The sequence below is a fragment of the Euleptes europaea genome, chromosome 12 (genome assembly GCF_029931775.1).
Source record: "Euleptes europaea isolate rEulEur1 chromosome 12, rEulEur1.hap1, whole genome shotgun sequence".
Lineage (NCBI taxonomy): Eukaryota > Metazoa > Chordata > Lepidosauria > Squamata > Sphaerodactylidae > Euleptes > Euleptes europaea.
The window spans coordinates 53,252,579-53,267,015 of NC_079323.1; the positions used below are offsets into that span (position 1 = coordinate 53,252,579).

The window sequence follows — 14,437 nt, forward strand, 5'->3', positions numbered from 1 at the left end:
GCCCATATCTCGGGACCCCCTGACCCAATGTTTACAAAACTTGGCTGGTCTCTTAAGAAGGCTCATCTGAAGCTCCACTGAAAGTTTGGGGTCTGTACCCCCAAAAATGCGCCCCCTGCAGCCATGGAAAGAAAAAGGGGGGAGCCCATATCTCGGGACCCCCTGACCCAAAGTTTACAAAACTTGGGTGGTCTCTTAAGAAGGCTTGTCTGAATCTCTGCTGAAAGTTTGGGGTCTGTAACCCAAAAAATACGACCCCTGCAGCCACAGAAAGGAGCGAATGTGCACAAGCACCCCCCCACACACACACACACACGAGGATTTCCCTCTCTCTCTCCCCGGCCAGGCCGCACATCAGCTGATTCCTCCAGTACTCAATCCTGACTGATTGGCCAGAAGAAGACCCAGCTTGGCCACCGATTGGCCGGGGAAGGAGAATGCTGCTTACTGACGGTTATGCTGCTTACTGATGCCCCGAATTGGCCGGATTTATTCATGAACTCCCGAACTCGCTGAATTCGGCTCCCCCGGTTGCCCTCCATTTTTGAGTTCGGTTCGTCCCGAACTAAAAACCAGGGGAAATTCGGCTGTTTTTCAGTTTGGGCCGAATTGAATCAACAGCCCTACTGACAAGATCAGGCTGGCCTGAGCCATCCAGGTCAGGCCATGGGAGTTGCCAAGATGAAGGAAAGAGGAAATAGTGTGGAGAGGGAATGCAGGAGAAAGTGAGGTGCCCCCTGCAAATTTTAGGAGGTTCCTTCAAGCTTAACTGGTACCGTAAAGCTGGATCATAGTTTTCCTGGGGAGAGGCTGCCAGGGGTGAGGGAAGCAAGGGAAACTGGAGATAGGGAGGCAGATATTGGTAGGTCAGCTGGTGGTTGGAAAAGAAAGAAGGAAGCAGGAAAGGGGGAGGAACCCTGGGGGCTTTCTGGAAAAGGAAAGATGACATAGTGACAGAAAGAAAATGAGTTGCGCCCCCGCCCCCAAGTCCTTGTAGTCCTCTTACTTGTAGATACGTGTGTGTATGTATATGTGTGTGTGTGTGTGTGTGTATGTGTGTGTGTGTGTATAGTAATTTTATTGTGTCGAAAGCTACAAGAACCGATAATTTTATTTTGTTTTTGTTTTTTAGCAATGGTTATTCTCAACAACCTGGAACCAAACACAACATATGAAATCAAGGTTTCTGCTGTAAATGGAAAAGGGCAAGGAGAATATAGCAAAACTGAAGCATTTCAGACTTTACCAGTTCGTAAGTAACATCATTTATTTTAATTTAAAAAAATCATTTTAAATCAGTTTAGCAATAAGAGGCCATCACCTGTTGTACATTTGGTGCTTCTTTGCTTGTGATGCTACAGTCCTTCAGGCATGTATGGTGAAGCCTATCAAGGCTTAGAATCATCCTAGGCCCCTGTTTTACATGTTTGGTATTTTCCAATACAATGAAATTATGTCGCTTTTAGTTTCTACATTGGAGGTCTGCATTCCAGTTTCTGCAATCAACTCCACAGTTTTAGAAGAATGAAATATACTGTATCCTACCACTTGGCTCAGCCTATGGAGCCTTCCGCCAATTTAGGATTGCCATGTCTCCCTGGCCATTGGCAGGGGAGGGGGATGGAGGAATCTTACCAGGCTTAAAATGAAGTCTAGGCCTTGATATCTCCTGCATGATGATGTCACTTCTGGAAGAGACGTCTTCATATCGGTGGTGGTGGTGATGGTGATGGTGATGATGATGATGATGATGGAGGAGGAGGTTTTTATATGCTGATTTTCTCTACCACTTAAGGGAGAATCAAACCAGCTTACAATCACCTTCCCTTCCCCTCCCCACAACAGACACCCTGTGAGGTAGGTGGGGCTGAGTGTGACTAGCCCAAGGTCACCCAGCTGGCTTCAAGTGAAGGAGTGGGGAAACTAATCCAGTCCACCAAATTAGTCTCCGCCGCTCATGTGGAAGAGTGGGTAATCAAAGCCAGTTCTCCAGATCAGACTCCACCACTCCAAACCACTGCTCTTAACCACTACACCACACTGGCTGATGAGGGAAACACTCTGGTATCTGTGCACAAACTTTATTGTAGAAGTTCATTGGTTCTTGTAGGTTATCCGGGCTGTGTGACCGTGGTCTTGGTATTTTCTTTCCTGACGTTTCGCCAGCAGTTGTGGCAGGCATCTTCAGAGGAGTAACACTGAAGGACAGTGTCTCTCAGTGTCAATTGTGTAGGAAGAGTAATATATAGTCAGAAGGGGGTTGGGTTTGAGCTGAGTCATTGTCCTGCAATGTATTAAAGGGAATGTGCAAATCATTGTCCTGTAAGAATCAAGATAATGTGTACTCTTCCTACACACTTTTCACTGAGAGACACTGTCCTTCAGTGTTACTCCTCTGAAGATGCCTGTCACAGCTGCTGGTGAAACGTCAGGAAAGAAAATTCCAAGACCACGGTCACACAGCCCGGATAACCTAAAAGAACCAATGAACTCTGACCGTGAAAGCCTTCGACAATATCTTATTGTAGAAGCTTTTTTACCATAGAGTTTTGCCAAAATTTCAGAGTGTCTCCCCTGTCTTTGCCTGTGGGATGATGTTACTTCTGGACATTACATCATCATGCAGGAGATGTTGAGGCCTGGGCCTCATTTTAAGCTTGGTAAGACCCCCCCCCCACTAGCCAGCTGGATGGTGCCAGGGAGAGAAGGCCCAAAGCAGCGGATTCCCTGTCCCCAGTGGGCGTCTGGTAACCAACCTAAGTGGCTCTTCCTCCAGAGAAAGATAATCTTCAGATGAAAGCAAGTTCCTTAGGCTGATAGGATTATGTGGAATAGTAGGATACAGACTAGTACCTCAGTTTCATGGCGTGCCAAAAACTTTTCAGGACAGAACCAGTGCTGAGTGCAACTTATTGGTTTTAATTATGCTTCACTTATTAATTAAATAATGTTTTTGGAATTCCATTTGGAAAGCTACTAAATCATTTTTTTAAAATACTAATGGATATGTCTACTATATTTCATTAATATACAGATGGAAGCATTGTGCAACTTACACAAATATTTTTCTTTGCATTGTATTTTCATTACCCTGAAATAATAAACCAAACCTTGATGAAGCTATAGACAGAAAAATCCAGTCACATTAACATTGATGAAATGTGTTTCTTTCCCCCAATATCATAAAATTCCTTTACACGTAGCTAGTTCTTTTTTGTTTAAAAAAATGCTGATGCTCTTATATAAAGTGGCACCAGTTTCCACTAATTCACCCCTCAGAGCTTTGAAGGCGCTCCCCCCCAATACTTGCTGAATACACAACAACAAAAATTCTGCATATAATAGTAAAAATGTATTCAGCTTTGATAGATTTTCCATATCAGCAATATTCGGGTTATTTTAGTCTACTCTGAACCATTTCAACCAAACATTTTAGAATGGGGCGGGGAATCTGCATGTGATTGCAGAGTTAAAACACAGGCAAGCACATTAGCAGAGAAACAAAAAAACTGCACAGCTAGTTGAGTGTGCCCAGAAGTCCTATTATTTCACTGATATTTATTCCCAAGTAAGAGTATTTGGCATAGGTGAGACATGCACTTTTGTACTGTTGATCAATTAGCTTAGTTTAAACTCCTATCTGTACTCATAACTCCCATAAATCATGGTATTGCTATATGGCTCAGCAAAAAAGAAATGATTTTTCTCCTCTTGTCTTTTAGGTGAGCCCAGCCCCCCGACTATTCATGGACAAGCAGGCATTGGGAAGAGCTATAAACTTATCATAACAAAACAAGATGATGGAGGAGCTCCTATTTTGGAATACATTGTAAAATACAGAAGCGTAAGTATTTTATAATTCATAAAAAGAAAACCTTGGTCATGGCATTTTTTGAATTTACACACACAAAATTACTAGAATAACTCATGAAATCTTGTTCATTTATTACATTTGTATTACACCTTTCTCCCATCATGAAACTAAAGGCAGCATACATAGGGTTCCCAGGTGATCTTCTCTATAGTCACTGACCATAGCTGAGCAAGATTGATGCTTCATGTGTTTTCATGTGCTAAACCATGGCTTGAGATCAATCCAACAATAAATTCATCCTGCTTTAACATGCCATAAAGCTCATTTTTTTCCTGCAACAGATTAACATGATTTCCCCCCCCCTCGAATAATTCTTAATAGTAAATTGGCGGGTTCCTGTGATGATCAGAAAAGCAGCACAAAGAAGGGGAAGATGGAGATTAAATTATAATTTACTATTACAAGAGGACGTGGTTAAAAAATGCTGGAAAGATACAGAAAGTTTTTTTTTTTATTAAACAATACAGTTGATATTCCCATTGCAATCATCTGGGAAACCAACAAGGTATATATGAGAGGGAACTTAATAGCCATAGCTTCAAAAAGAAGAAAGAAAAATTGGAGCAAACTAAGAAAATAATGGATAGAATCAAGATATTGAAAATCAGCATAAAAATCGCCTTGATAAAGAAAACTTAACGGAGATTTAACAAGAAACCAACTAGAAATGCTTGAAACAAAAGCATTTTGAACATGTGAATAAACCTGGGAGCTACTTGGCACATTGTTTAAGGAAAGAGATTGAAAGAAGAATGATAACAGGAATGAAGAAGGGTGATTGAATTACTCATCTAGAAAAAGAGATACAGGAGCAATTTACTCTTTCTTTTTTGGAATTGTACAAAAAGGATCCAGCAATTGAAGGAGGAACAGAAGAATATATAAAAGGAATAGAGATGCAGAAATTTACATCTGAACACAGGGATATATTGAACCAAACTATTACTATTCAAGAAATATCACAAGCAATATCACAAACAAACTAAAGAAATATCACAAGCAAACTGAAAAAAGATGAAGTGCAGGCCAAGATGGACTAACAGCAATGTATTATGAATGTTTGGAAGAAAACCTAATATTACCTTTACAGAAAGCTAGGAATGAAATAAGAGAAAATGTTGTCATTGTGGCAAGAAGCACACATGACATTGATACATAAAAAAGGCAATGATCCAACATTACCACAATCTTATAGACCCATTTCAGTATTGAATGTGGATTATAAACATTTTACCTCAATAATGGTGGAGAGATTAAGAAGATGCATAGGAAAACTAACTGTGCAATCTTGGGGGGGCGTGAAGCTCCATAGGACCTGGTGTGACCCTGTGGCAGCATCCGTGCCACTTTGCGCCGTGATAAAGTGGCACAAATGGTGGTGCAAGGGAACTTAGGCATGTGCCACAGAGTGGTGCTGCAAAATGACACAGGGGTGGTGGCACAACCCCCAACAGCATGGGAACGCCCACTTTTTCCAGCGTAAAGTTATGCCAGGTGAAATCATGGCTCCATTTCCCAAAGTGGCCCCCCTCAGTGCAGCCACACCTCTGAGCCTGTGGCAGCTGTGGACTCCAACCAAGTGGCTGGCCAATGGGACTCGCCTAGAAGGGGGCCAAGCCCCCATGGTGGTGCCCAATAGCAAAGCCCCACTCCCTTCATAAGTGCTGGTCCATCAGGTAAGGTGCGCGCATCTCAAGATGCTGTCACTCAGCTCTCCACTGTGGGAACTTAAAGCGACTGTCACTCCACTCATGCTGGTGGCAACAGCAGATGGAGAGCACTTTGCACAACAGGGCTGGCACTGAGCATGAAAACCCACCCAGGAAAGCAAAGTTCATGCACCCTGTGGCTGAGCTCTCCCACTCAAGTTACATTTCAGGTACAACAAATGCGCAGGCAGGACCCAACGGGGCAGCCGGGCCATCACAGGTAAGCTGGGCATTGCATCCTCAAACCATCTTCTCGTCCCCCTTCCCCTCTCCCAGGGTCGGCAGCCCTAACAAGCCAGGGAGCTCTGGTGCTCTTCAGTGCCATGCAGCAGCAAGAGCCCTTGAGCCCACCTATTGCTCTTGCCCCCTGTCCCTGCCAATGAGGAGGATTCATGCTCTGGGGCAAGGGCAGAAGGGGGAGTTTGGCCCCAGAGCAAGGGTGGTGGGGTAATCAGCAGCACCCTATCACCCAGAGGGGAACATTTTCCCAAAGCCAACTCACCACCTTAATGTTTCAGAGGCGCTCAGCCCCCCTGGAAAGGATGGAAAGCATGATCCACAAACAAGAGGTGGTGGTGGCAGCAACACCAGGCAGGTTTTGGAGGCTCCAATGTTGACATGGCGAGGCCAGAGGGGGTGGGGCCAGTGCTGCCACTGGCACTGACCCCACACCCAAGGGCCAAGGCTGGACCAGTTGAGCATCCCAGAGGTTCCGTCATGCATCAACCAGTATGCCTTTGCCATCCTTCTGTGGCCATGCATTGTTTTCCCCTCAACAGACTGCTGCAGAAAGCCATCCAACAGGTCAGAAATGGCATGCCACTGGCAAACTGCTGCCCCTCCCACAGGCTCACCCCCTAACCCTGCCTGCACTCCCAGCAGAACTGACCCTGTCAGGCAGCTTCCCCTGCTGGAGACCAGCCTCTGCAAAAACCCACTGTGGGAGTGTGTGGAACACACACTCCCAGCCAACCCAGCAGTAGCTGCAGAGGTCCTACACTCCCATGTCTGTTTCCCCCAATCCCAGTAAAGTTTAATCTCTGACAACAACCATGTCTGTTTGTCTCTATTAGGGCGGGTGGGCAAATGGGTGTGTGGAGAGGCTGGGCATGGGACTATCTAAGGCCTCTATTTAAATAATACTCAGCAGCCTGTCCACAGAATTCCCCCCATAATGGCTTCGGGGTGGTATAGCCACTCCCCATGATCCCAAGCCCTCACCCAGGAGTGGCCAACTCCAGCCCAGAAAATACTTAGAGGAGAGGAACCTTAGCGGGATGTGCGCCTGTGCTGTTGATGGCGCTAGGAGGCAATGCAAAGCTGGAGGGCTTTCCGGCCAGGAGATCTACAGGCTGCATGCACGCGCCTGAGGTGGTCGCACGCCCGCAGCTACTCTATCAGATCTCCAAAGTCCGTCACCCTCCCAGCAATCACCTGGGGATTTTCATGACCCCTGGTCATCCTGAGGGACTGCAGGCTGGGCCAGGCAGGGCTGGACACCAGGAGGAGGAAGGAGGCCATCTGAGGTTGGTGTTCAATGGTGGCCATGGTAGGGGTATTGGGCCACCATCTTCTATGGGGGGCTCAGGATGGGCTGCCAGGGATGGCCACACAGGGAAAGCCTCATCAGGGGTTTCAGCGGCATCCAAGCTTGGTTGTCTCATGCCATTAGAGTTGGGACCCCCAGGGCTGGCGCAGGCACAGGAGCAGCCATCTGATCAGATGAGCCATTCCTGTGTCCTGGTTTGGTGGCTGGATTTTTTAAATGTCACTGGCCCAGGCCAGGGTGGCAACAGGAACCACTGCCCATATCCCAGTCTTTTGCACCCAAGCCGAGAGAGCATGGCACATCCAAGCTCAGATGAAGCTGGACCCCTCTCCCCTCCTCAGAGGAGTACCTGTACAGTTAAAGACAGATTGCCTTCCAGGAGGGCATTGATGTTTTGTGAGGTGCATGGCCCTCACAATGATGCCTAGCCAGGGGGAGGCCAGTCTGTGTGACTGTAACCACCTGGGCAGGGGTCGGGTTGCACCCAAGCTGAGAGAGACGGGATGCCCAAGCTCAGATGATGCTGGACCCCTAATCTCCTTTTCAGGGGAGTCCACTCTGCACCACTTAGAAGTCCACTCTTGTGGGCAAGGTGCCCTGGCAGGTCCTGCCCGCCATCCCTCACATCCTTGTGGGGACCCCACACACCATGCCACCTCATGTGGGTCCAGGACAAGGAGCGGAAGGCATTTGCGGGTCATAATGTTTTGCAGCATCACACACATTGCAAATAGCTTGTCGACTCGGTAAGATCTCATCACCCGGCGTCCCCCTGTGTGGTACAGGCAGCGGAACCTCATCTTGAGCTGTATGAAGGCTCCCTCGATTATGATACGTGTCCAACAATGGCCTCGTTGTACACAGCTTGGTCAGCCGGATTGTTTCTGGTGTAGGACGTGAGGAGATATGGCTTCAGCAGGTATCCATGGTCACATGGGGGAAGCGTTATCAGCAGTCAGACCATACCTCCAAGAACTCACCCAGGAGCCACCCTTTGTCCTCTGGACATTGCACAAGGAGGCATCGGAGTCTGGAGGTGGCGAAGATTTGGGTGTCATGGACGCTTCCTGGGAACTTCACCACAAGGTCTGTGATGATGCCACAATGGCCGCACACCTCCTGGACGTTGAGGCTGAAAAATTAGTGTTGGTTGTGGTAGATATGGGCCACCTTGTGGGGGGCTAGTAGGGTGATATCTGTGCCATCTACGGTGCCCACGATATTTGGGAAGAAGAAGAGTCGGTTTTTATACCCTGATTTTCTGTACCGAAAGGAGTCTCAGACTGGCTTACAACCACCTTCCCTTCCTCTTCCCACAATAAACATCTTGTGAGGTAGGTGGGGCTGAGAGGGGGGATCATTCACCCCAGGCAGACTCAGCCTCCTCAGAAGGTCAAGTCCCCCCAGTGGGTCAGGACTGTGGCCCCCAGTGCGGTCCCCAAGCCCTGGACTGCCTCGCCCAAGGGCTGGGTCTCTTGCTGAGGATGCCACCGCCGGACAAGCACCCAGAGCAGGGGCACAGGGACCCCACCCTACCCATCCCATCCCACCGACTGTCATCCATGTGAGCTGCCACTGAGAAGGAGTGACTGGAGAGCCCTTGTGAGTGGTGGGAGACTACCTTTCTGGCTGAATACTGGATGGATGCGCTGTCTGCCAACATCGTCACAAGCATGGGCCATCTGGAGAATCTTCTTGGCTTGACATGGAATCTCATCAAGGGACAGGTGTAGCTCCAGGGCTCTTTTGATTATCTTTCCCGCACTCTGCAGGAGCTCCCAACGCCCGCTCCAGCTTCCCCTGGCTGCCACCTCCTGGGGATCCCCCAAGAGTGCATGGACTTCCATAGGAATGCCCTTCTGTCTGGTGGGGCAGCTGTTAGCCCCCCTCACACCACCTGACCCCCTCATCATCCCTCCACTCTGTGGGTGCCCAAAATGCAACCCTCTGTGACCAGCAGGACTATTGGGGACAACATTGGGCTTGTGGGCTCGCTCTTGTTGTGATACATGGGATCAGGATGGTCACCATCACTTATGCCACTGCCCCAGCCAGCAATGGCTGCAGACCCGAGCGGATCAACTCTTGCTGGCCCACCTCAGAGGGGTCGGGTGGTGGGCACTGAGCCAGCATCCCCAATCTCCCGCCCCTTGGCTGGCCGTGCTGTCTTCCCTCTGCCGCTTGGTTGGACAAGGCAGGGCTGCCCCTCAGCCTCCTTTACCTAGTCCTGCCCATTCTCCATGCCTTTCCCCAGCATGGTCTATCTCCCCCCTGGTGGTAGACTGTCTTCACGGCAGCCTGGTCCTCTACTCAGCCCCTCTCTGCCTGGTGCACCCATGCCATCATCTGCTCATGGTTTGAATTAAATGCCATATTTGCAGAGCTGGCCATGGTGTAGCAATCCTCTTAGGAGGTGGCTCAGCTGTGCTGCTGCTGTGCCATCCATGGCCGCAGCACAAGCCCCCCCCCCCCCCCGGTTAGGATTGAGCTGTAATTCATATAGATCAGACTGGCTTTATACCTAAGAGATTTATGAAAGACAATGTACAATTTGTGATTAGTGTAATAGAATAGAATAATGTAATAGAATAGAAAAAAAGAGAAAAAGCAGCATTTATATTTTTAGATGCTGAAGAAGCATTTGATAATATTTCTTGGCCATTTTTGCTGAAAACACTAGAAAATTTAAAATGTGGTTCAAGATTTATGAACTAGATACAAAGCATTTATTCAAAACAAAGTGCAAATATTTTAATAAATGGAGTTCTAACTGATGGATTTCAAATTGAAAAAAGGAACACAATAAGGATGTCCACTGTTGCCACTTTTATTTATTCTTGTATTAGAAGTGTTAGCTACTAAGATAAGACAAGATTTAAAGGGTTGAAAGTGGATGGAGAAGAGTTTAAAATGAAAAGTTATGCTGATGATGTAATGTTGACAATTTCAAACCTGCAATTGATGATAGAACAAATTGATGAATTTGGATCTTTTTTGGGATATAAAATCAATAGGAAAGAGATGAAAATAATGTTAATTTTTTTAAAGAAGCAAGAAAGAGAAGATATCAGAAAGTCTACAAGATGTACAGTAACGTCAGATCCAATTAAATACTTGGGAATAAATTTGACTGGCAAAATGATACACTATTTAAAGATAACTATAAAGCAGTGTGGAAGAAGATACAGAAAGATGGACCAAACTGAAAATTTCATGCTTAGGAAGAATTTCTAGAATAAAAATGAATTACTGACAAAATTAAATTTCCTACGGAAGACATTACCAATTTATATACAAGAAAAAAACATGATAGAATGGTAGAAACAGATAAATAAGTTTGTGGAGAACAGCAAAAAGCCAATAATTAGATTCAACGTCTTACAAGATGAGAAAACAAAAGAGAAGGACTAGCAGTACCGAATATCAAATTGTGAAGCAGCTGGCCTGGTTTGGATCGCAAACTGGATTAAAAATCAAGAGCAAAGAGTAATAAAATTAGAAATGGCATGTTTGGAAGAAGGCTAACATAACTACCTATGGATATCCATTTTAAAAAATACAATACAAAATAGCAGCTATGCAATAACAGATGGATTATTTAGAACCTGGGGATTTACCCAAAAAAGAATTAGTCCTTCAATATCACCATTAATGTCTCCTATAGAAGTATATTATGATAAATATATGAAGAAAATAATAATTATGTAACATATGGAGATATGATAAATTCTCAAGGAGAAATAAATCCTGGCAAAAGATAAGGACGAAAGCAAAAATATGCAGTGGTTGTTATATTTTCAACTAGTTTCAAGACTACAAAAGGATATTCACATGGCAGGAGGAACAATAAGGGAATCAATTGAATTTAAAATGGTGATGATGCAACAAAAAGATCACTTATTAGGACAAATTTATAAGTTATTACTTCAGTTTGATGCAGAAACAGAACAAGTTAAGACATATATGGTTTAATGAATTCAACATTTCAAGGAAGAAATATCCTTCCCACAATCATAATTGTTATGGACAAAAGACATAAAATGTACAGCCAGTGAATCATTAAGAGAAAACTGGTATAAGATGTTTTATTGGTGGTATATTATTCCAAAGGATATTGAGAAGATGAACAAGAACTATAAAAAGAAATGTTGGAAATTTACAGAAGCAGACGGTACTTTTTACCACGTGGTGGACATGCAAGAAGACAAAAACAAAAAACAAAACCAGAAATACATTTATGCAGAAATTCAGAAAATTTTAAAGATGGGCTGAACAATCCTGAAGGGGTGGACAAAAGGGGATAGGAGCCACCATGACCCCTGCACTGGTGTCAGTGCCACTCAGGCTGGCTAAACTGGAACTAACTCTGGTGCAGGGCCACTTAGCCAGCTCCAGGAAGCAGCACAGCAGCGCAAGCCACGGGCATCGGTGCAGCCTCACTGGCAGCATTTCCCTAGTGCCAAAAGGAGATATTCAGGGTGGGGCTGACTTTAGTCAGCTTCCTGAGCCCTTTCATTCTGGGAATGATCCATCTTGCCAGTGCTAACTTGCTCCTGCAAAAGGGAGGCACAGCCCTATTAAACTACATGGAGGCAGCAAGCTGCTCAGAAGGCACCATCTCCAGGCCCGTCCCAACTACCCTTCCCACTCAGAATTACACTTTAAATTTGCTATGAAAGGAAAAAAGTATGTTATTGGGCATTTTACAAAAAAAAAAAAAAAACCAAAAATTCTGAAAGATTTATGATAAATGTAGCTAGAGTCACATTAGTAGCAAAATGGAAAGCAACAGAGTGTCCTTCCAGAGAGGGTTGGGAAAGCCAACCAGCAGAATATGCAACAATGGCAAAATGGAAAAATTACATGAGCAAAAAACCAATTAAAGAATTCCAAGACAAATAGAAAGTATATAATTCACACTAGTCTTAAAATTTTGTCTTGACATTGTTTATAGAAAAAAATGTTTAAAAATAAATAAAAAATGGGGGAGTAGTTTTAGAAATATATGACAATTACTATTCTTGAGTTATTTGTATTTTATCTATTAAATTTTATAAATCATTTTATAATATTGCTTAATTTTAACTTCATGTTTAATAAGTATACTGCAGAATGCTTAAGGTTTAAACTAAGATCAGTAAAATGATCACTGTTTAACTGTTATCATTACAATATTATATATTGCTTATAACCACTAGTGATGTTTTACGGTACACTGCTTATAATATTACCACCTGTTATACTTTTAACTTGTCTTCTGATGTAATGGGTGCAATTATAATTGCTGTGAAGTTTTGGGTTTTTAATTTTTCTTTCCTTTTTCTTTGTATCCTATTTGTATATATATCTATAAAAGTACTTTTAAAAAAAAGCACAACAGGGCCACCAACAGACAAATACATACCAGGCACACAGAGAAAAAAAATGATGCTATAAATGAAAATATATAGGAATATATTGGTATTACTTTGGGGAAGAAGGCTGTAGTAGCAGCCATGTAGCATTGGCAACAGAAGGATAGGTACTGCTGTTTAATTGGTGAGAGGGTATGTCTTTCATACCAAAGAAATAGTTTATTGACAATACATGGGGGTTGTAGAGCATAATGACCGAAGTGACAAGCAATAGCCAAGCAATGAGACTGTAAAAACAAAACAAATGGGTTTTCAAAATAATTTTCCCAATTAACTGTCACACCAGGTGTGGCAATGAGGCAGGATATAAAACACATGATGTATATTTAAATCAATAAACAAATTAACATTTGTTCCATTGTGTTTTTATTATTTTTGAGTAATATGCCCAAAGCATCAAGAGAATATAACCAATTTATTGTACAATCCAAAGACCACTTTCCTGGTAGTAAGCCCTATTGAACAGACCTGAGTAGGGTTCTGAGTAGAAGTGCTTAGGATTTCTCTCTTAGTTGTGATTCATTTTGTTACACGGCGGTTACACTGACTAAAACTTTTTCTCCATCTTGTTCTATGCCAGTGATATCATATGAAAAGTTGTACTTCAGTCAGTGACTGAACAAACCTTTATACATGTTTATCATTAACTAATGAGGCATTATGGCATTTTTGGGTTCACATGTCAAATCTCTTTAGGATCTTTTGCATCCAATATGTAACAAAACAGTGAAGATCACATAGACTTGAGCGAGATGTTTCCCAAAACTGCTCTGAACTCCTTTGCATAAATTCTTTCTCAGTATTAGAAATAAGAGGAATGTTTTACTCTTAGAGGCTGGACCATTTGCCTGATGAGGACTTCCACGTGGACATCTAATACAGATTTGGTGCATCAGCTATTTCTAGATAAATGTCTTTAAGTTTCTACTCCTGTAGCACTGTACAAAGATAAGCTTTTTTACTAAATTGGAAAGGAATTGATCATAAGAACATAAGAAAGGCCCTGCTGGATCAGACCAAGACCCATCAAGTCCAGCAGTCTGTTCACACAGTGGCCAACCAGGTGCCTCTAGGAAGCCACAAACAAGATGATCTTTCACATTATTCATTAAGTAATATTTACCAATAGAGAAGACTATTCCTGTACCCATCCTTATGACATGGAAATTAAGCTCACATCCAAATTCTCATAAGTATCTTCTCCTAACAGAATAAGATGTTATTTAAAGACAATTACAAAGCAATTACAAAGTAAGGAAACACAACAATTATATAACCTATCAAGATATGATTAATGCACAAGGAGATATTAAGACATGGCAGATGATCAAAGAAGAGAATAAAAACATACAATGGCTTATATACTTTCAATTAGTATCAAGATTAAGAAACGACAGTCACCCTACAGGAGGAAAAATAAGAGACTTCACCAGGTTCGAAAATCTGATAGTGAAACATAAAGATCATCTTTTGGGAACAATTTATACATTGTTACTCAAATACAATACAGAATCTGAACAAGTTAAACCATGCATGGTGAAATGGATGCAGAATTTAGGAGAGATCTATGCAACAGTGGGAAATGTTATGGTCAAAAGCAATAAAATTTACAGCCAGCCAATCGTTGAGAGAAAATTGGTCCAAATTTTTTTTATCATTGGTATGTAACGCTGACAGATATGCAGAAAATGAAGAAGGAAAAGAACAAAGGGACATTTTTTTTCATATGTTGTAGTCTTGCAAAAATGTTAAGTAATTTCGGAAGGAAATTCATGCAGAAATGCAAATAATTTTAAAAACTATATTTGCCATGGACTCAAACAATATGCTATTGGGAATTGTACCAAAAGGCATCGCAAGATCATCAGAACTGTTTAGATATATAACAACA

General features: G+C 43.4%; 1 protein-coding gene across 1 annotated transcript in view; it reads left to right on the forward strand.

Annotated features, from left to right (window-relative positions):
- NCAM2 (neural cell adhesion molecule 2) overlaps nt 1–14,437 on the forward strand; it is a 271,498-nt gene that overhangs the window by 206,553 nt on the left and 50,508 nt on the right. Inside the window, exons 13-14 of the mRNA XM_056858381.1 lie at nt 1,133–1,252; nt 3,723–3,844. Of these exons, the coding sequence (XP_056714359.1) occupies nt 1,133–1,252; nt 3,723–3,844 (242 nt within the window). The remainder of the gene's footprint in view (nt 1–1,132; nt 1,253–3,722; nt 3,845–14,437) is intronic.